General features: G+C 38.4%; 1 protein-coding gene across 3 annotated transcripts; it reads left to right on the top strand.

Moving 5' to 3' along the window:
• Positions 1 to 1,276: 1,276 nt before the first annotated feature.
• Positions 1,277 to 21,368, top strand: LOC132823403 (dual specificity protein kinase CLK4-like). 3 transcript variants are annotated; one of them, XM_060837204.1, is made up of 13 exons: positions 1,277 to 1,382; positions 6,233 to 6,393; positions 6,473 to 6,725; positions 7,871 to 7,958; positions 8,463 to 8,529; positions 11,012 to 11,122; positions 12,393 to 12,559; positions 14,160 to 14,254; positions 14,355 to 14,484; positions 14,562 to 14,644; positions 15,127 to 15,206; positions 17,896 to 17,986; positions 20,886 to 21,368. In XM_060837204.1, exons 2-13 carry the CDS (start codon positions 6,233 to 6,235, stop codon positions 21,012 to 21,014), a joined length of 1,455 nt encoding a protein of 484 aa, XP_060693187.1. In that variant the 5' UTR covers positions 1,277 to 1,382; the 3' UTR covers positions 21,015 to 21,368. The 3 variants fall into 3 exon arrangements, with proteins under 3 accessions (XP_060693187.1, XP_060693189.1, XP_060693188.1); XM_060837206.1 differs by lacking the exons at positions 1,277 to 1,382; positions 6,473 to 6,725; positions 7,871 to 7,958 and having other exon boundaries at positions 6,311 to 6,393; XM_060837205.1 differs by lacking the exons at positions 1,277 to 1,382; positions 6,233 to 6,393; positions 7,871 to 7,958 and having other exon boundaries at positions 6,639 to 6,725.
• Positions 21,369 to 21,935: the final 567 nt, after the last annotated feature.

Consider the following 21,935-nt stretch of genomic DNA (forward strand, 5'->3'; position numbering starts at 1 on the left):
CAAGAAGCTATGAACCTGCACTCCAAGGTCTCTTTGTTCAGCACCTAGGACCTTACCATTAAGTGTATAAGATTTGCTTTCCCAAAATGCAGCACCTCACATTTATCTAAATTAAACTCCATCTGCCACTTCTCAGCCCATTGGCCCATCTGATCAAGATCCTGTTATAATCTGAGGTAACCTTACCAGGGAACATCCCAGTAAATCTCATCTGAACCCTTTCCAAAGCTTCCACATCCTTCCTTTCATATGGTGACTAGAACTGTATGCAATACCCTAAGTGCGACTGCACCAGAGTTTTGTACAGTTGTAGCATTATCTCACGGTTCCGAAACTCGATCCCTCCTACCAATAAAAGCTAACACACCACATGCATTTTTAACAGACTTATCAACCTGGATGGGAACTTTGAGGGATCTATGTACTGTACATGGACACAGAGATCCCTCTGGTCATCTACATTGCCAAGAATCTTACCATTAGGTTCTTGGGACCTTCTTGATAATTGTAATCACACCAATATTTGTGGTAATGTTTTCAGTTGCTCTAAATTCTGGAATTTTCTTCCTTAACTTTCTGCTTCACTCCCTTATTTTTCTCCTTTAAGATGCTACCTACAAGCGACCTTATTGGTGAAACTTTTGGTAATCTTTCTTATCTCCTTATACAGTATGGTTTCAAATTTTGTTTTAAAATGCTCTTATGAAGTGTCTATGTGTGATTAATTATGTTAGAGCGGTTATTTAAATGTAAATTGTCTTTGTTAATGCAGACTTATGTTTCAACAGTGTAGGTGAGGGTGAGATTCAGTAGCTAACGAAAAACTGATGTACAAAGGCTTGACACTTGGATTCTTGAAAGTGTAGAACTGTATGGATGTGGCTTGGGAAGTTAAATTGATCTGGAGGGAGAGATGAAGGAAGGATGGAATGGCATAAAAAGGGGTTGCAGTAATGATAAGGCTCATAAATAGCCAGAATATTACTTCATAGTCCTGCACTTCATGGACAGAACAGAGTAATTGTGAACCTGGTCAAAAGACATTAGGCTTGACTACAGAAACTTCTTGTTCACTGAGAATCAAGACAAAGAAAATGCGTCACCATTTAAGAAACATTCAGAAACAGTTGCAGGGAGTTGTCACACTAAGTGGTTGGATGAAGATTGTGTAACATCCTGAATGCTCGAACTGGATAGTGGCCTAGGTTTAACAAAGAAGCTTGTCAAACCCAAACCCCGCCTCCTCTCCTCTCACGTGACCGGAAATGCGCCAAGGGCTGGCGTCAGCGCCCATTGTTGCTGCAGCTCGGTCCGCCATTTTGTGTTGGAGCTGAGTTTTTTACTTTGTCTGTTTAGTTGATGCGATTTCGAGACGTGTCGAGGTAAGAACAACTTTGCTTTCGGTAGAATTATCGCCCAACGATCCACTTTTAGCAGAGTTTATTATGTTTAAATTATGAATGTTTTTTTTGAAAAATATGTCGGCGGCTGTGTTTTCCAGTGTTTCACTCGACGCCGTTTCCTGCCTGTGTTTATTCTGATAAACTCGGTTGATGGTTGGGATTATGGTGAAACCTCGGTGTGCAGGCAGGATTTTTACTGTCAAGATATTCTCTTAATTCTGTGATTCACGGGTCATGTTTGACTGGGGAATTTTATTTTAAAAGTCGGAGACCTTTGTCGTAAACACGCCAACAAAATGGCGACCGGCGCTCGCCCAGCTCCAAAAAAATTTCCAAGAAAATATTTTCCGCGTCAGTTGACTTAATTTCTTTTGTCTAGTTGCTATTTTCCCTGTGCGTGTTTGATTTTTGTTTATGTTCATTTTTTTCCCCGATGGCTGCTTATAGACCGACACATGGTCCGTTTGGACCTTGTTTTTGTCGGAGTTTTTTGGCAGTGACTGTTTAAGTGGCTCCACTGCGTTTGGATCCTAAATAACACCGTTCATGGTGGATCAGGCAACCAATGGGGCATGAAGGCAAACAGGCAGTACGGGTTGTTCTCTCCGGTGGGAAATGAGAAAGATTCAGGAATAATATCGAGAGCATTAGAATTGTTTGTTATACATCCCTCCTTTGCTGCAGAAAGGTCTGAATTTCACCTTTTAATACATTTCCAAATATCATTGTCTGATTAGCGTACTCCATATTTTGATTCGAGTACTATCCAGAGCTTTTGTTTGCAATTCGTTGTGGTTTTTATCCGGGGAAAGCTAGCATGTTTTAGCCCTTGATTGCGTTAATGTCGTATACGTGGTCATTCTAAAATTATGAAACGTCAGCCATTGGAACGCAGATCTTGTGCATGTTTGTGCTACGGAATAGTAATGTTCAGATAGTGTAAATACCTTGTCCCAGACCTGTTCCGGAAGTAGCCTCATTTTAATGTCGCAGACTTCGTGGCTACTGACTAAAGCTTTGGAAGATTGTAGTGCTGGGCGTATTCAGTATTAGTCAATGGGGCGGAGAGGGAAGAGAATGTCGATTAGTGCGGTGCTTGCCAGGGCGGGGAGGTAACGACATATTTCTGTAGGTTGTAGTTGTACCAGGTTCAGAGAGTAGGGCTGTATGCACAATAAAAGAACAAAAGCTTTTTAATGTTCCGCAGTGGTGTCAGGCCGCTTGCCATACTTTGGAGTATGTGGATCGAAAATATCTTCTCAACCCACAGCTTAAAACCTACTCTTATTCAGTTGTGTGGGGAAATTCTTTATTCCTGTAGGTGGTGCTGTCAGCTATTTTGATTATCGGCCATATCATGTCGCAACATAAGAGATGCACAATGGCTGCCATTTTATGGTTGGAGTAAATCACTACAGAGGAAACACGGTGGCCAGCTGACATTGCAGACACTGGATACACCATAAGCTCTGGGCTTTGACGGAATTCCAGCAATTGTGCTCCAGAACTTGCTGCACCATATACCCAACAATACAGAAAATTGTCCAATTATGTTCTGCATACACGAAAGGACAAATCCAACTTGGTACAATTAATACCACATTAGTTTACTGTTCATTCAGTAAGGTGATGGAAGCTGTCTTCAAAAGTGCTGTCAAGCACACCTAGTCAGCAGTCACCTGTTCAGTGATGTACAGTTTGGATTCCACTAGAACCACCTTAGCTCTTGACCCAAAGGCAGCCTTAGTTTAATCATGGTCAAAACAGCTGAATTCCAGACATGAGGTGAGAGTGGCAACCCTTGGAATTAAGGCTGCATTCAACCAAATGTGGCATCAAGGAGCCCTAGCAAGACTGATATTGGAGAGAAAACTCTCCACTGGTTAGAGTCATATCCCAAGGCCCAACCATCTTAATCTGCTTCACACTGACCTTGATCATAAGGTAAGAAGTGCGAATGTTTGACATTTGCAAAATGTTCACCATTCGCAACACTTCAAACTGAAGCAGTCTGTGTTTAAATGCAACAAAATGTGGACAATATCCAGGTTTGGGCTGATAAGTGGCAAGTAATTTGTCACAAATGTCAAAACAATGACCATCTCCAATAGGGACAATCTAACCACATATTGACATTCAATAGCATTAACATCACTGAGTCCCCTACTGTCAACACCCTGATGGTTACTGTTGGCTGGAAACTCTACTGGACTCCATATAAACACAGTAGCTAAAAGAGTAGGACAGAGGCTTGAATTTCCCACTTGTCTGGATGTCACTCAACACTGAAGGAGCTTGACACAATCTGGGACAAAGCAGCCAGTTGATTGGCATAATATCCACAAGCTTCAATGGTAACTAGGTATAGGTAATAAATGCTGGCCAACAAGTGATGCTAACATCCCACAAATGAATTTTTAAAAAATCCACTACCCTCTGTACCAATGCTCAGTTAGCAGTATGTACAGGCTACAAGATGCACTGCAGAAATTCATCAATGATCCTTAGAGAGCACCTACCAAACCCATGACAACCTTCATTTAGACGGATAAGGCAGGAGAATTTCCCTCCAAGCCACTCACCATCCCTACTTGGAAATATCTTTCTGTTCTTTTACTGTCACTGTATCAAATTCCTGGAAGTCCCTCTATAAGGCCATCCTGGATCAACATGCAGCACTTGAACTGCAACAGTCCAAGAAGGCAGTTAAGCACTAACTCAAGGACAACTGGGGATGGGCAATAAATGCTGACCAGTCAGCAACTCCCATGTCCCATAATTGAATACAAAAAGTTTTTAAGGCAACAAAATTACGTCGATGTGAACAGCATTTTTGCTGTGGGACCGGAAGTTCTTCAATGTGCAGTTTGATGTTCTTGAAGTTTAATCGTAACTAATTTATGACAAAATTGACTCAGCACTGAGATATTTGACTGATTGGAATATGGGAGTAGAAGTGGGCCATTCAGTATGAACATGCTTTACCATTCTGCATAATGGCTGATTATTCACTTAACACATTCCTGCGCTATCCACATAATCTGAATAAAGGCAGCATTTTACTTTTGTGGACTCCATTTTGTTTGCCTTGGGAGCTACTTGTTGACCTTGCTGTCATGCATGCCTTCAGTGCAGTACGAATGTGTTAACCATGATTTTGGGTTCTGAAGAAGGGTCACTGGACTCAAAACATTGAGACTGTTTTCCCTTCATATGTGGTGCCAGACCTGCTAAGTTTCTCCAGCGATTTCTGATTTTTTTTTGTTTATGGCTTCTTAAACATGAATTTATGATCTTCAGAATGGAGCACCTTTAGGAACAAGGTCATGCCAAGTTTCAACTTTTGGACTGCACTAGTGCCTAACATACAAACTGTTAAAAGATCCTCGCTGTCTCTCTTAAATCAAACACTTTCAGTGAAAGGACCAATCCGTGAATAAGTTGGATCATGAAAATTGCAGTTCAGGGATAGCTGTTGAATGCAGACAGGTGAAATAATTCCTCTGACGTCGTTTCAAAGTTTACTTCAGAATGGAAGAGTAGTACTGAGTGTTCCATGTTGACAATTTCACCTTTTTAAATGTGACTGAAGCTGAGGCTTGATCCTTTAGTGTAAATTATCCCATGGCACACTTACAGAGATGAGTGTAGTTATCCCTGATGCCCTGATCAAAATATATTGTCTCAGTCTCTGTCACTGAACAGGCCATTATCGCTCTGCTGTTTGTGGGTGTTTGCTGTGTGTAACTCTGTTGTCTGCTATTAAAGAGACTATACTTCAGCAGTAGAAAGAACATCATCTAAGGTCTTTCTGGCAAAAGTACAAGACAACACTTTTACATAAATTGTGTCCTACATGAGTGGAAAATGCTTTTGTTTGCAACTGCAGGAAATGTCAAATTCCAATGTTTGTTTTTCTATCTGCAAAGACTATAGACCTATTGTAATACTTGTGTATATGCAAAAAAATTAAGAAATTAAGTCTTTTTCCATTTTAAAAAAACTATTTCAGAAGTATTTCACTGTATAGTAAAGGTGCTTTATAAATGCAACTTTTCCTATTTTCTATATAGATGTTTCTCATGTTCATATTTAAGCATTAATGAGACCACCTTGCTAACTGGCCTTATCAGTGTGAATTGACTAATGTTTTCTGCAGCACCCTCTAGAACCTTTTGATGAAAAGTGTTAGGGAATTTAAGAGCCTGAGGTTAGCGTGTCAAAAAGTCACTCTGGTGTTGGAGGAATGCATTCTTAAGGCATGGGCAATATAACTGGAGTATTTGAACAATTCACAGTTTTAAATTGGAGCTGTTAGGACCTCAGTACATCAGCAAGGTGGCTGATAAGTTGACAGTAACAGCATATGGCATTTTAAATGTTTATGGAGTGAGGCAGGGTATGTGGTTGGAAGAAAGGTCGGGAGAGCATTTCAGTAATCAACTAAGGTTTGAAAAGAATGGATGGGCTTTCACGTCTGAAATAGTGAGTGTTGTCAGAATTACGATGAGAATTTTGAATGATCTGTTTCAATTTGAAAGCTGGTGAATGAAATGAAATCAGGATGAGTGAGTTTATATTGGGTGATGAAAAGGCTAGTTTTGATATTTTGTGCTTTTTGTTGAGAATTATGACCAAGCAAAATTGACAAAAATATCCATATTTATAAGTTGTAACTAATTTTAAGGTAATAAGTATTTAAAATTAAAAATTGCTTCGGTAGATATAATTATTTTGACTCTTGTCCCTGTTGTAAGGCATAATGTTGCATCTAAAGATATATTCTTTCAAGATTGATAAAATTGACGTCGACAATGTACATTTAATAGATGCCTCATTTGAAGTGTACACGGAGCTGTGATTGGAGCAGTGGAGAGAGTTGGGACCACCGAGATTATTACAGCAGTCATAAACGCAAAAAACGTTCCCATAGCAGTGAAAGAGAAAATAAACGGCGAAGGCGCCACCATCACTCAAAGCCTTCAGAAAGGTGAGTAAAGCAAATGTATGAGATATGAACCCCATGCAGCAATAGTGAAGATTGGTAATTTAGTAAGTTTTTTTTATAGCCATTACTTGGAAACAAAATCTGTTAATGAGCACATGGATTGCCATGACGGAAAGCATGAATACAGAGATGGGTACAAAATGGAATATAGAAATGGCTGTCACAACAGAGAATGTCGACACCAGCGCAACTACTATAGTCATCAAAATTACAGCAAGTCAGGGAAACCTGATAGTGGAAGGAGTCAAAAAAGTAGCCGTGAAAGGCATAGGCCTAAAAAACATCACTCTGGTTCAAGTAATCATTCACACTCGGTAAGAACAAATTTATTTGAAATTGACAGATTTGGGGTATTTACTACTTGTTATTTAAATAGTCTAGGCATTGTTTGGGATAGGGCAGGCATACCAAACATGTTAAAATCTAAGCAGTCAACTTCAGGTGGGCACTCCAGAAAGTATTTTGTTTAACTTTTAGAAGTGGTGTCACAGATAATGTATAGATTCATGCATACAGTTATTGATGGCAGTATCTTGATAATCATGTTAATGTTAGAAAAGTCCAGATTTTTGAAGACCATTACCAATTATTTGCTGAATTTGTTTTATTAATAGGATTCCCTCAGGGTAAAGTAACAGCTTATAATGTGTACTTGGACCGTTAACATAGCACATTTAATCTTGATAGTTTTCATGTCATGCCAATCATTCTGAGAAGGGTTTATCTAATCAATGGTTCGACCGGTGTTAATGATCCATGGATCATAACTGCTGTGTTGATATAATCTGGCAATCTGTTGAATGCCACCATTCTGCCTCCACACTGCTCAAAAATGTTACTTTCCACATATTTCAGTTACAGTTCTGTTGGCTAGCCTTGCAGACTGTTAAAACTGATTTCCAACATGACCATTGACTCCTTGTTTTTGAAAATCCAATGTTCGCCTTACCTATGTTTTCATTCCTGAGTATGTCAGATCATGTTAGAGAGAACATAATTTATCCTGCAGTTCTTAACTTTTTCATTTCCTCCTTTATTCATAAACACCCTGGTTCCAACAATATATTGCCTTTAAAGATACGCAATGTCTTTGACCCCTCAGAATGCGCTTTTTCCATATTTTATTTATAATTCCCAACATGCTTTGAATCTTGATGTCTTTTATTATCTTTGATTTGGTGAATTTTGTATTGATGCATTTGTTGCTTTGAAAATTTAAAGAAGCATCTTATCTTAAAATCTGTTCCTTGCCATGTTTTTCTTCTGTAACATACACTGTGTGCCATGTGAATTTCTGGGGATTGAATTTGAATTTGCACCCGTCAACCTACCGTGGCCTTTCGTGGATTGGCGTGTATATGAATACCTGAATCCTCTGCTGGGGAATGGTGTGTTCTGTTCCGAAATACTATCCTTTTTCAATGGCTGGATGATGTTGCTGACTGCTTATCGTGTGCAGAAGAGCCACCGCCACAGGAGAACCAATGTTGAGGATGATGAGGAGGGTCACCTGGTATATCACACTGGAGACAAACTGAAAGCAAGATGTATAGAATATTTTTGTAACAACTTATTACAGAACACTTTAAAGCCATAGATTGGGAACATAACGGGAGGGAGGAGGACATAATGTGGAGGGGGTGGTTGGGTCACTATTCTAAAATGAGTTTTTATGTTTGAAGGCATACATGTAATTTAAAAATTATACCATCTTACAGCATTGTTAGCTTGTTAATCTTGTGCAGAAAACACATAGTTGAGGAAACCTTGAAAATAAGGTTTCTCTAGCTTTTGGTGAATGGTGGGGTGGTGATGTTTCCACTTAATTGAATCATGGGTTATTTATTTTGAGTTTATTGTATAGGATCTTAGCATCAGGAATGCCCTTTGAGTAAATATTTTAAACATGGCCCTATTTTAGTATAAAACCGCTTACATTTAAGTCTTAGTCATTTAGGATGTGTCAATCTTTTGAGATTTGTGTAATTATACAGAAATGAGTTTTTTTTTGTGTGTGTGCAAGTTCTTAAAGAGTTTTTCTTTCTATTCAGATGAAATAATTTGTAGCCTAGGAGAAGGAGCTTTTGGAAAGGTGGTAGAATGCTTCGATCTTAAAAAGTAAGTAATTTTGCCAATGTCTTGATCTTCTTTCCTTTATCTAAGTTGCTCATTAGTGGTATTGTACCTTGGATCTTAAACGTTTAGTGTGTTCCCCACTTAACTGAAACAGTAGATATCAGAAGCCACTGTAGGGATTTGTTAAAGAACAGGAGGGACTCTTTTGGAGTCATACAAACACAATGAGCAAGCAACCTTAAAAAGCAAAAAGAAATCACTTTATTTTGACTCACTTAACAGTGAAGGCATTATACTGATGAATGCATAGCTGCCTGTATGCAAGTGAATTAATGAGCTGTGTGGTACACACTAAAGTGAACAGGAATGAAGGGCTTATGCCCGAAACGTCGAATTTCCTGTTCCTTGGATGCTGCCTGACCTGCGCTTTTCCAGCAACATATTTTCAGCTCTGATCTCCAGCATCTGCAGACCTCACTTTCTCCCCACGTCTAATCAATAATCAAGCAATGGGAATGTCAGTAAATGGAAAAATTAGGATCATAGGAATATGCAAATCAACATGAATGGAGAAAAAAAAGTTAGTCAAATAAAATAATAAGAAATAGTCGGCCGTTTGGCCCTTTCAAGCCTGCCCCAGTAAGATTGTGGATGATTTAGCTCAGACCTCAATTTCTTTATTGTGCCAGCTCAATAAATTCATTAGCTCCTTGCTATTTCAAAAAAATCTATCTGCCCTTTAAATTCTTCATGGTTTAGGTTTAACCAATCTCTGGAGTAGAGAAATCCAGGCATTCATTACCATCCAGGAGAAAAATTTCTTTGTATCTGAATTTTAAATGAATGTCGTCTTATTCTGTAATTGTCCTCCAGTTTAAGACTCCCCCGCTAGTGGTAGTATCTTCTCACTATCCCTCTCAAACTTCGAGTCTTGTATGTTTTAATATCATCTCTCATGCTTCTAAATGCTAATGAATAAAGGCCTAACTTGCTTAGCTGTAAAATCAGCTCCTTCATCCCAGGAATCAGCTTAGTTAAATCTCTTGAACAACATCCACTGACAGCTTATTTTAATGTGGAAACTAACTTTGTACACAGTACTACAGGGGTACAGTTTAAGTAAGACACCTCTATTTGTAAACTCTGACCCCTTAGCATTAAATGCCCAAAATCAATTTGCTTTCTTCATTACTTGCTGCGACAGCATGCTATCTCTTTAAAATCCAGATATACGATATCATCCTGTTTCTCTTTATCATCTCTACTTGTTGTAAGAACAGGATTGTGTGTGTAAAATGTGAGGCCTTAATTTGGATGTTTATGTGAAAGGAGACTATGATATTATTTTGTGGTTTCTACTTTGGGTGGAGTCCACAGTCTGGGCATAAATAATGTTCGTTTTCCGAATTGATTTAATGTCTCCAGTTTCGCGACTCATTTCCATAATCGTAAAATGAAATCATCCATAAACTGAAGCATCGTTTTTAAAAACTTTTTTTGATAGCAAGTATTACTCCTTGTTATATTTAAAAATACTAATGTGTGCAGAAGTAAATGGGTTTGTTTTCTTATAAGTTAACTTGTTCTCTGATTATTAAAGAACTGAAATGACTTAAGTTTTGCTAAACATTTATTAGTTTCATTGATGCATGATAGTTCATGTTCTGAAGCAATTTCAGTGTTTAAATTTATACGAGCCTATTCCAAAATCTGCAAGCAGATGTTTAAAGTGGAAAGTCTTCAATTTGATATGGGGGTATGGCCAGTTTTGAGACTCTCGTCTCCAGAGTGCCCTAAGATACCGTGGCACTGTTTAAAGAACCATGGGTTTTGCAACCATATTATCCTTGGAACTAAAACCATTTTTTTAACAAAAGCTGCTTTATTAATTGTTTATAGGGCCACTGGTGTGTAGAAATTGCCGACCCTTTTTGCCTTTGGTAGAACTGTAACTTAATTGATTTGTATGATACAATTTTTTCCTCTGTCTACTATTTCCAATGTAGCTACTCCATTCTCTATTAACAAAACATGTTTTGTTGAAAATCTGTATTTTTCCACTTAATGGGTCTTGTGGAACACTGGTAATGTCCCCATCTCTGTTCATGCCCCAGCTACCTGTCTGACAGGTTGATTAAGCACTGAGTTTCAAATGAGCGCAGCATCTAAGCTAATCCTTCTGAATTTTTCTCCCACTCAGAATCTTAATGTGTTTAAAATATCATATGCAAAACTGATGTAATGGAAAAGGACTTTGTAAATGCAATTCTTTATGAAAGTAGCTTCATGATTTAACAATGGGATGATCTTAGCTTGAAAAAGATTGAGGGAAATGTTAATGGTTTGACTTTATTTTTCTGCAGTAATATTGGCTTCCTGATTAGGGGCCGTATAAAGCAAGCCATTGTTAAGATTCAATCATTTTTATTCTTTATGTAACCTATGAGTCACTCAAATCATTGTGTTAACCAACTAAATCATTGCACAGTAGATCAACATTTTAAACGATATTACTGTTCTTCAGGGGCGAATATGTTGCAATGAAGATCATAAAGAATATTGCTAGGTACCGTGAAGCAGCTCGTTCTGAAATACGTGTGCTTGAAGAACTGAAGAACAAAGGTGCCAGTGCTTGGTGAGTATTTTGACATGAGCTTTGAGGTTTCATCCCTTAAATTTTCACCTTTCTTCCATGGAATGTGTTTCCCTGGAAATGTAACGTCTAATGTCCCTTGATTTTGAATCACTTTTTACCCATTGTACTTTGTTTGGTGCAGGTATACTGTATTTAGTCTTGCTGGAAATGAGTTCCAGAAGTTTGACCATCAGAGAAGGAATGACGTAGTTAACAATTAATCAAGCCCATTAATGAATATATCTTGTTACTAAAAGTGCTGGTTTGCTCTCTATTTATTACCTGTAGTCATTTAAACCTACCTGCTCTTTCCCAGCTGCCTATCAAGTGATGCAAGTTTGGCTTATGTGGGTATGCAATTTTTCCACCTTTTGTAATTGCATATAAATACAATAACTTAATTTTGTGTTAAGAGTATTCAGATTTCTTTCATTATAGACCAAAAAGTGAAATAAGTTCGAATTGTTGTGAATTTCCCACAATTGGCATGTTTTATATAAATTAGATTTGATGAGACATGCGGTCCTCTGTTTTGAAAGTTTTCTTTGACTGTGTAAAACAAGAGTTTCAGGTTATATGGTCAACAGTTGGTTTTTGCTGTGCTTCTGATCATTTTTCATTTGCACCTGGAATATGAGTATTGTTTTGGATAGTGAATGGGAGCAGCAACCCAACAGAGATTCATCAATCTAGATATTTTCTAATTTACCTGCTCAGATGATATTATACTTCACTAGAGGAGGGAGGCCCTGAACCTCCCTTCTGGCAGGTAGAGACACTACCATTTTGCTAAAGTTGAAGCTAAGACACAGGCTTCCATGGTTATTCTGCTTAAAGCAGGCAGTTTCTGTGTAAACATAGATTCTACATCCATTCTTAGGAGCATTCATAGTTAAAAAATGCTCTTCTACATTGAATAATGGCAGGATTGTTTTCATTCTTTGTTGGACAGCAAAGGAAGGAAGGATCATTGCACTATCGTTTTCATGCTTTTTACTTGAAAAAGGACATCGGAATCACCTACATTATTATATTATCGTCTGTCCATAGGGCTTTTATCCTCTTTGCACATCTTACTTTGCTTAGTAATCTGGAATTCGTACCAGTTTCAGTTTGTGGGAAAATACATCTTTAGAGTCGGCTGCTCAAAACTGAATTAATTTTGTTCTTTCTTATTAGAACGTTATTTTATGAATCATATGCCACATTGTTGTGCTATGATGTGGTTACTTTACAAAATTGTGGTAATATAAACAATTCTAATTTGCAGTGGGTGTGTACAAATTCTGGATTCGTTCGATCATCATGGACATACTTGTATTGGTTTCGAACTCCTGGGACTCAGTACCTATGACTTCTTAAAGGAAAATAATTTTATGCCATTTCCAATGCATCATATCAGACACATGGCTTATCAAATTTGTGATGCCCTGAACTGTGAGTATTGTTACTAATTTAAAAATTAGTGAAATATTTGAAGATTTGAAAGAATGACGTATATATCTTTGTCTATCTTAAATACATGGCAACTTTACATTGAATGGTATCGTTTGGTTGTGCCTCGAACAGAATGCCCACTCTTACTGTTAACAAACTTAGTTACCAAGTACAGTTTGCTGTAATATGCACAAGATCAATTATTTTCATCGGTAGTCTTATGGAGGGCACACTGCTGTACAGGTCATTCTGCTCTAAAGCGACAGTTGCGTTCCTCTGCATCCTTTCACTGCAGAAATTGCGCTGTGGAAGATCGCTAATATAAAATTGCTACATCTGTTCAGTAGAAAGTTTGTGTTATCCAAATGTCCATAATTCGTCAATTGTGTTATAGCTAGTTCACACTTATGAAACATAAATTATAGCAGAATGATCTATACTGGTTATGTCACAGGACCAGTACTCCAGAAACCATGTTAATGCTGTGGGGATGCGGGTGAAAATTGCAGCATATTAGCTGGTAGAACTTAAATTCAATTGATTAATCTATATTCTGGTGACTGCAGCAATCATGAATTGTTGTTAGAACCTATCCGATGGACTGGTGTCTGTTAGGGAACTAAATCTGTATTCCTTATCTAATCTGGCCTATGATTGTTTCCAGACCAATAGCACTGTGTGATCACTATCGAGCATCTTTTGTAAGCGCACATATACACCAACGGACGAACCGTCATCAAGAAAATCAATCCAGTTCATGAAAAATTAGTATTTGTTTTACAGGTCCATGATTTTTTTTTCCCTAATGAATCTACCCTTAACCAAGTGTTAACTTTGTCTGAATGGTTTTCCATCAGTGCTTTCCCACTACTGAGGTAAAGCTGACTGGTACACAATTGTTGACTGTGCCGTTATGCTTTTATTCAAAAATGGATTTCCAGCTTTTTGGTACCAGACTTGTATCCAAAGTGAACGTAATGATTAATTGCAGTTCTGTCATCATTCTTGGGTGCATCCTTCCAAGTATGATGCCGTTCCACTTTATGGGTCTTTTTTTTTAAGCAATTTTTCATCCAGCCACTATTTTGATACCCCTTATGTTGTGACATTAATAGCACCATCTTTGCAGCATCACCTCAGCCACACCTATCTGCATACTTGGATCCTTTTACTGATCGTTAATTAGTCCTTTAAAGTGCAATGCCTGTTTACTATATACAGAGGAACCTCAATTATCCTGCATTGAATTATCCAAATATAAGATTGTTCGGTCCCAATGCTTGGCTAAACAATGTTATCCGGAATCCAGTTAACTGAACAAAATACTGTGCGCCTGTGTCCCTCGGAATATCAATGTTCCACTAGATGTCTTTACAAAACTTTCCTATCCCTGTTGTTACCTGCCAGTCTTGTACACTTTTGTGTCTCTTCCCATTTATATTTTCCTTCTAAGCTGTCGCTATTCTGTCTGATTCTCCTTTTGATCCCTTAATTGGAAGGGCTCTTATTATTTTAATTGGAGTGTACCCTGTTAAGGTTGCTGCTTGACTTAATTCTCAATGCAAATATGTTTGGATAATAGTTTATTCTCTCTCATCAGTTTTGCATCAGAACAAGCTTACTCACACAGACCTCAAGCCTGAAAATATACTGTTTGTGAATTCTGAATATAGCATTGAGTATAATAGTAAAACGGTAAGGTTGCTCCTTTCTAATAAACCTAATTTAATTTACAAAAGTCCCTTCCCAACTGAATAGGCTGTTAACTAATTGTGTAAATTAATTTGTTTTCTAGAAACATGACGATAGAACAGTGCTCAATGCAGATGTCAAAATTGTTGATCTTGGCAGTGCCACATTTGATGATGAGCACCACAGTACTGTCGTGTCTACAAGACATTACAGAGCCCCTGAAGTCATATTAGGTTAGTAAAGAGAATTATTTGCTTTTGCTAAGTATGTTATGAACTGACTTTAAATATTACTTGTATTTTTTTTTCAGAATTGGGATGGTCACATCCATGCGATGTATGGAGTATAGGATGTATACTAATTGAATATTACCTTGGTTTGACACTCTTTCAGGTAAGGACTAATATTTCTGTATACCTTTCAAGAGTTGTTGAGAATATGCTGATTGGTTATGTAGTGTCTTCATCTGCCTGGGTAATATATTTTCTGTAGCTAAAGTGTTGTAATAGTTTCTTCTTCTGAATGTGATATTCACAGCCTTCCTTGGAAAGCCCATCTGAAGCAAATTTGAATCTGTAACTCCAAATTTCTTAGACTAGTCAATTTCCTGTCTATTTGAGGTAATGTCACACTGATCATGTAGAGTAATGTCCAGTTTTTCTTGCTCTTAAGTATGTTGGTTTCTGAATTTGACTAGTTTTCATTATGTCTGTGTCCATTGCCCTATACTAGTATGCTTAAAATTTATTCCATCCCCCTCAAAGTTGTTAAATTGCATAGTTATCCACCTTAGAGTTTGGCTCTTGCTTTCATCACCTACTTGTAACACTTGTCAAAGGGGTGGCATTTTACTCTTTCTTGTTTCTCTCGTTCAGACACATGACAGCAGGGAACATCTTGCTATGATGGAAAGAGTGCTTGGACCCATTCCAACCAGTATGATTGTTAGAACACGGTAAGTTAGTTTTTAATTCTTTCATTAATGGTTTCCCTGTAACTCTGAGAGGGGAGGTAATGGCCTAGTGGTATCATTGCTAAGACTATTAATTCAGACACTCAGGTAATGTTCTGAAACCAATGTCGATTGTCAGAAGCAGCCCATCTGGTTCATTAATGTTCTTTTGGGAAGGAAACTGATGTTCTTACCTGGTCTAGCCTACATGTGCCCAACTGCCCCCTCTCAATTAGAAATGTTTAATAAATGCTGGCCTGTGAATGAATTTTAAGAAAAATGGGACTTGCTAAGATAAGGCAAGTAAAGCAGACAAAGTAAGGATGGCAGAATTCTTTCCCTAAGGCATTAGTGAATTAGATGGTGGTCAGTTTCTAGCTTGTCGTCATTACTAAGGTCAGCTGTAAAATTAAATTCTACCTTCTGATGTGATGGACTTTGAAGCCATGTCCCTGACATCAACCCAGGGTAACTCCACAACTAAAACAGTCACGAAGTCACCATCAGTGATTCTTTTGATAAATGTATGACCTAAATCTTGATACTGGTGGTGGATTGGAGATGGTTGAGGCTAATTAGTAAAGGATTTTGGGTTATGCGGAAAAGCTAAGAAAATGGAGTTGAGGTTTATCAGTTCAGCCATGATATCAATAAATAGAGGAACAGACTTTATGGGCTGAATGGCCTATATCTGCTACCATGCTGTGATTTTATAGGTTTGCACTTGCAGTTATTTCCCCTCTCGATTGTGTTGGAATATCCAGGTTAGCTGTCTAAAACTGTAATATGACAATTTTTTTTTGTAGCATCATGATCATTCGTTCTTTTAAAAATTCTATCTTTTTAAAGGTTAGCATTTTAGGACAGCAAGGTAACTGAAATGCTGGGCAGCATTTCTGCAATTAATGGCACTTCAAATGGTTACTCCAGGTCTATTTAATAGAATGAGAATTGAAAAAAGGTAGAGCTATAAAAGCAGTAAATGGGTCACTTATTGGAGATGTGATGTCTGTTAACTTTGTGGTAGTGCCAATCCAGCAGGAGTTAGCTAGCTCAAAGGTATTCAGCAAATCCTAAATATAAACTTAAGTAGCCTGATGGAAGCTATGTTATCGTGGAGGTGAGCAAAGCTCGAAATGTTAGTTGCAGGTAAGAGCTGGGAAAGTGCTGAAACAGGTAGCTGTCAGCAGAAAGCGTTCCAGGAAGCAGGCTCCAGGTTTTTAGCAAGAGGGTTCCAGGGAACCCTGTGCGCTCATGCAGGCATGAAGAAGCAGTAGAATTTTCTTGATATAGCTGAGAAAATGTTTTATTAAAAAAAGGTCTTGGTGAAGCTAGTCCTTATATAAAAGCTATAATTGGGAGCTGTGTCAGAAGTTCTGGAGAATTAAGTTGCGGAAGATTTTGAAGTACCAAGACGTGAGCAGTGATTGAGGCAGTTGGAGTCGGAGACTATTTTCCAAAGCCACATATTCAGAAGGGAAGATTTGAAATACCTTTAAGGAAACTATTTTCATGAGATTTGTTGACTCTTAGTATCATTTTGGGATCTGTATTCGTCACATTGGCTGTTTAAAGTGCTGTCTGTCTGAAGGCCGTTTGACCACAGTTTTTGTAACTCCATGCCTTGTAATCCTGAATATTAGTTTGTTGTGTATGTATCATAGATTGCTTTACTCTAAGTTGTATCCAGAAGTTGTTGTGCATTCAAAACTGGAATCATATGAGTTTATTCACTTAGTGCCTAAGACCTTAAACTGTTTTTCTAAAACATATTGGTTCCCAGTGACACCAACTAGCAGTCTCGAATCAGGATATAGCAAGGTGCACGTAATGCTAACACTTTTTTTTAACGATTTCAGGTTTATCTGAAATATTCTTTTCCTTTTGTTAATATAAATAGTATCTTTCGTCCTACCCTCCTTTAGTTTTTTAAAAAAAAAGTTAGGACTAGCAGGTAAGACAATATTGGAAGAGACAAACTGGTTATAAGGTTAGGAGAAAGTGAGGAATGCAGATGCTGGAGATCAGAGTCAAGTGTGTGATGTTGGAAAAGTACAGCAGGTCAGGCAACATCCAAGGAGCGGGAGAATTGACTTTGAGGTTAAAGTAATAAGTTAAAGACTCAAATCTGACACCTTTCAGCAGAACACTGGATCTTGTAAGTTTATACTTGCAGATGGCTTACATTAGTCTGAGCTCATTAAAGAATTTCAGATGTTTGATATTGCTGGCAGCTGGGAATTTACCCAAATCTTGTCACTTCAATTTGAAATGAAAACCACTATACTATAATGAGGTACTCCCACCCAGAGTAACAGATTTCCAAATGTACCCAGTGGTATGATAACTAGATATCTTTAAGATATGACTGCGATGTAAATCTGGCTTCTTTTGGTTTGAGGAAATGAACAAATATCTCTGGATATTTCTTAGTTTGCTTGGCAGTGTCAGCTTGCCAGAAATCAAAATTTCATTTTTCTGATGCAGTACTTTTAATTAAATATACATAATCACATTTTGCTAAATGTTGAGATGCTGTGTGATAACCAAATTCATATTCACATTTGGATTTGGTTAGAAGTGTTAAAACTTTTGTGCCATTTATTTCACTATTTATGAATTTGTAATATATTAGTCATACGTGCTTTCATGTGCAACATTGGGTGATGTACTGATTTCATCATGTTCTCAGCAAAAGCAAGTATTTTCATCATGAGCGATTAGATTGGGATGAAAACAGCTCTGCTGGTAGATACATTAGGAAACGTTGCAAACCTTTGAAGGTAAGAATATTAGTGACATTCTACTTTATTTTATTCATGGTGAATGAGCATTTGTTGGAGAGGCCAGTATTTGTTGCCTTTCCCTAATTGCTCTTGGAAACTTGATCTCGGTGAGCTAATTTTAGCACCTATAATCACTGTAATGTAGGTACGCTCTGATTTGCTGACATTTGACCCAGTGACTGTGAGAACAGTAATTATGCTTCCAACTCCAACGGCCTGTCACTCGGAGGGGACTTGCCAGTGATAATGTCCATGTATGTTTCCTGCCATTGTACATCTAGATATTGTGTTTTTCAAAGGAGTTGTCATGGGGTCGTGGTGTATTATGTCAGTGTTTACTGTTGTCACTGTCAGGGGTGTAGGGAATGAAGGGGAGGTTGAAAGCAGTACCAGTTGAGTGTAATGCTCTGTTTACATGAACACCTGTTGGTCATGTTTCTTGCTATTTAATAGCCCAACCCTGAATTCTTCTATTCAGGTTTTGTGTTTGATTACATGCTGCTTCAGTATATGAGGGATTGCAAAGGGTAGTGACCTGCAGTTACATATAAACATCCCCGCTCCTGATTTGAAGATTGAGTTTAGGTCATGGAAGCAGCTGAAGATGGTTTGGGCTGAGGGCACTACTCTGACAGTGCCAGTGGTTCCATAGTGATGTTCCAGGATTGAGATAACTGACCTACAACAGCCACAATCATGTTTTGTGCTCGGTGTGATTCCACCCAGTCGAGTATTCCCTCTTCTGCATGGACATCAGATTTTACTTGGTTTGTCTGCACAAACAAACAAATGCTATGCTCATCTCATGTAGAATTCGTAGAAACATAGAAGTAGGAGGAGGCCATTCGGCCCTTCAGATCTGCTCTACCATTCATCATGATCATGGCTGATCATCCAACCCAATAGCCTAAACCTGCTTTCTTTCCATAATCTTTGCTTCCATTTGCCTCAAACGTTAAATCTAGATGCCGCATGAATAAACTCTGTTTTGGCATCAACTCCTACCTGTTGCAATGAATTCCGTGGGCCTACCACCATTGGGGCCAAGAAATGTCTCCTCATCTCCATCCTAAATTGTTCACGCTGAATCCTCAGACTGTGACCCTTGGTTCTCGATGCACCTACCATTGGGAACAACCTCCCTGCATCTACCCACTCTGGACTACTTAGAATTTTACCCCACTCCCCTCCCCCCCCCCCCCCCCCCCCCCCCCCCCCCCCCCCCCCCCCCCCACTTATCTGAACACCAGTGAAAACAATCCAAACCTGGTCAATCTCTCCTCATATATCCGTCCTGCCATCCCTCGAATCAGCCTAGTAAACCTTTGCTGCATCCCTTCGAGAGCAAGAATATCCTTTCTCAGAAAAGGAGACCAAAACTGCATGCTATGTTCTAGGTATGGCCTCACCAAGACCTCATATAGCTGCAACAACACATTCCTGTTCTTGTATTTGACCTCTTGCAACACAAGCTGACATACCATTTGCCTTTTTTACCACCTGTTGCACCTACATACCTACTTTGTGACTGGTGCGCAAGTGCACCCAGGTCCTGCTGCACACTCCCCTTTCCTGTACCTGTAGAAATTCTTAGTGTCAGTCTTTATGTTCCCTGAAAGCTTATTTTCATAGTGTATTTTTCCATTCTTAATCCCTTGGTCCTTCTTTGCTGAATTTTAAGCTCCCAATTCTGAGCTGTTGTATTTCTTGGGCAATCTGTATGCTGCTTCCTTGGATCGGATACTATCTCTAATTTTCTTTGTAATCCATGGATTAGCCCTCTTCCCATTTTGCATTTGAGCTGGACAGGAATAAACATTTGTTGCAATTCCCTCATGCATTGAATCTTTGCCATTGCCTATCATTGTCATCCCTTTAAGTAACGCTCCCAAACTATCAAGGCCAACACATGCCTCATCTTTGTAGCTTCCCTTATTAAGATTCAGCACTCTAGTCTCCGAATCAACTATCTCACTCTCCATTCTGATTTTTTAAAAATTATATCATGTTACGGTTGTTTATCCCCAAGGGGTCTTACACAGCTGGATTAGCAATGATTTCCTCCTCATTACACAGTACCCAGTCTAAGGTGCCTACTCTCTAGTCAGTTCCTCAGTCAAGCAAACCTTTCCGTATACACTTCGAGTTCCTCCTCTATGGCATTGTGGTTAATTTGATTTGCCTAATCTATGTGCAGATTAAAATCATCCATGACCACTGGCATTCCATTATCACCTGCATCTCTAATTTCCTGTTCAACACCACTGCATTTTGGAGGTTTATATGATACCCACTAATGTTTTTTTGTCCCTTGTTATTCCTTAACTCAACCCAAACAGACTCTCATGTTGGCAGAGCTAATGTTCTTTCTCACTGTACTAATTTCCTCTTAAACCAGCTATGCCACTCTACCAACTTTTCCTTTTTTGCCTATCCTTCCTAAATGCTGAATGCCCTGGGACATTCAGTTCCCATCCCTGGACATGCTGCAGCCTTGTCTCCATAATCCCAATTATATTGTACCAGTTCTTTAAATCTATCTGCGCAGTTAGTTCATCCATTTTGTTTCGAATGCTTCATGCATTTAGATATAAAGCTTTTAAATTTGTTCCATTTGTAAATTTCCCTACTTTTTAAAAATTATTTCTTGGTGTATTAACATTTATCTGTTCTGTCCCTCACCGTTATTGCCTGGTAACCATCTGCTACATTGCTAACCTGCACTCCTACTTCCTTGTTTAATGTGAGTTTTCTAATTTCCCTTGAGTGAGTACTGAATTCGGTACTCTGTAAGTGCTGTTTCATGACACTGTTGACAGCACCATTCATCACTTGGTGAGTAGGCTGGCTAAGTGAAAATTTTTGTTGAAGTTCTATTTCTGTGGTTTATTTTCAGGAATACATGACTTCTCAGGTCTCTGAACATCAGGATCTCTTTGACTTAATTGAAAAGATGATGACGTATGAACCTTCAAAGAGGATACGACTAGATCAAGCATTGCAGCATCCATTCTTTTCACACTGAGAATAGAGACCACAGCTTACAAAATGAACTATTTTGTGCAACATGTAAATTAATTCCAAGTTCTCCATAGGAGAATAACTAGACTGTGTCAGTCTGAATTCAAATCATAAGTTTTGAAATTTAAGTGTATTTAAAATTATGTCCATATTATGTAGTAAAGTTTACTAAAAATACCATTTTTTGGTGTTGTCATGTGGGCATGTGCTAATTTTTGAACCACTATTGCTTTACAATGATACAATTCTTGAAAAGTTTAAAAATGTTTTCTAAAACTGATTTTTGTATTATACTACCTCAACGTGTAATGTAAACATTGATTTTGTGCAATAAAGTTGTGATTTTATTGTATTCAAATATATTGAATGAAAGATTTCTTTTTGACTACAGGTAGTGATTTGGCTGTAACAGACTGCATTTCACTAATGTACTAGATCATACGATAAGACTAAGATATAGGAGAAAACTTGGGCCATTTGGCCCATCGTGTCTACTCCACCATTTGATCATGGCTTTCTCAACCTCATTCTCTTGCCTTCTCCCCATATCCTTTGATCCCGATGCCAATCGAGAAACTATCTCTGTCTTAAATACATTCAATAACTTAGCCTCCACATGCTTCTGTGACAATGAGTTCCACGGGTAGACAACCCTCTGGCTGAAGAAATTGTTCCTCACCTCAGTTCTAAAGGGCACATCTCCACATACAGTCTATTCAGGCTTCTCAGTAATCTAAGTTTCAATGAGATGCCATGCCCCTCCATCCTTCTAAATACTAAGTGTAGACTCCCGAGTCCTCACTGCTCCTCATGTGTCAAGCCCTTTATCCCTGGGATCATTCTTTTTAAACCTACTCTGACCCCTCTCCAATGCCAGCACATCTTTCCTTAGACATGGGGTCCGAAAGTCTTAACAGCATTCCAA

The sequence above is a fragment of the Hemiscyllium ocellatum genome, chromosome 16, assembly GCF_020745735.1.
Source record: "Hemiscyllium ocellatum isolate sHemOce1 chromosome 16, sHemOce1.pat.X.cur, whole genome shotgun sequence".
NCBI lineage: Eukaryota > Metazoa > Chordata > Chondrichthyes > Orectolobiformes > Hemiscylliidae > Hemiscyllium > Hemiscyllium ocellatum.

Bases quoted from the DNA above. Each gene is read 5' to 3' on its own strand.
- LOC132823403 (XM_060837204.1), top strand. From the start codon at position 6,233: ATGCCTCATTTGAAGTGTACACGGAGCTGTGATTGGAGCAGTGGAGAG. The intron at 14,255-14,354 runs GTAAGGTTGCTC...TTTGTTTTCTAG, and splicing joins TTGAGTATAATAGTAAAACG to AAACATGACGATAGAACAGT. The intron at 14,645-15,126 runs GTAAGGACTAAT...TCTCTCGTTCAG, and splicing joins TTGGTTTGACACTCTTTCAG to ACACATGACAGCAGGGAACA.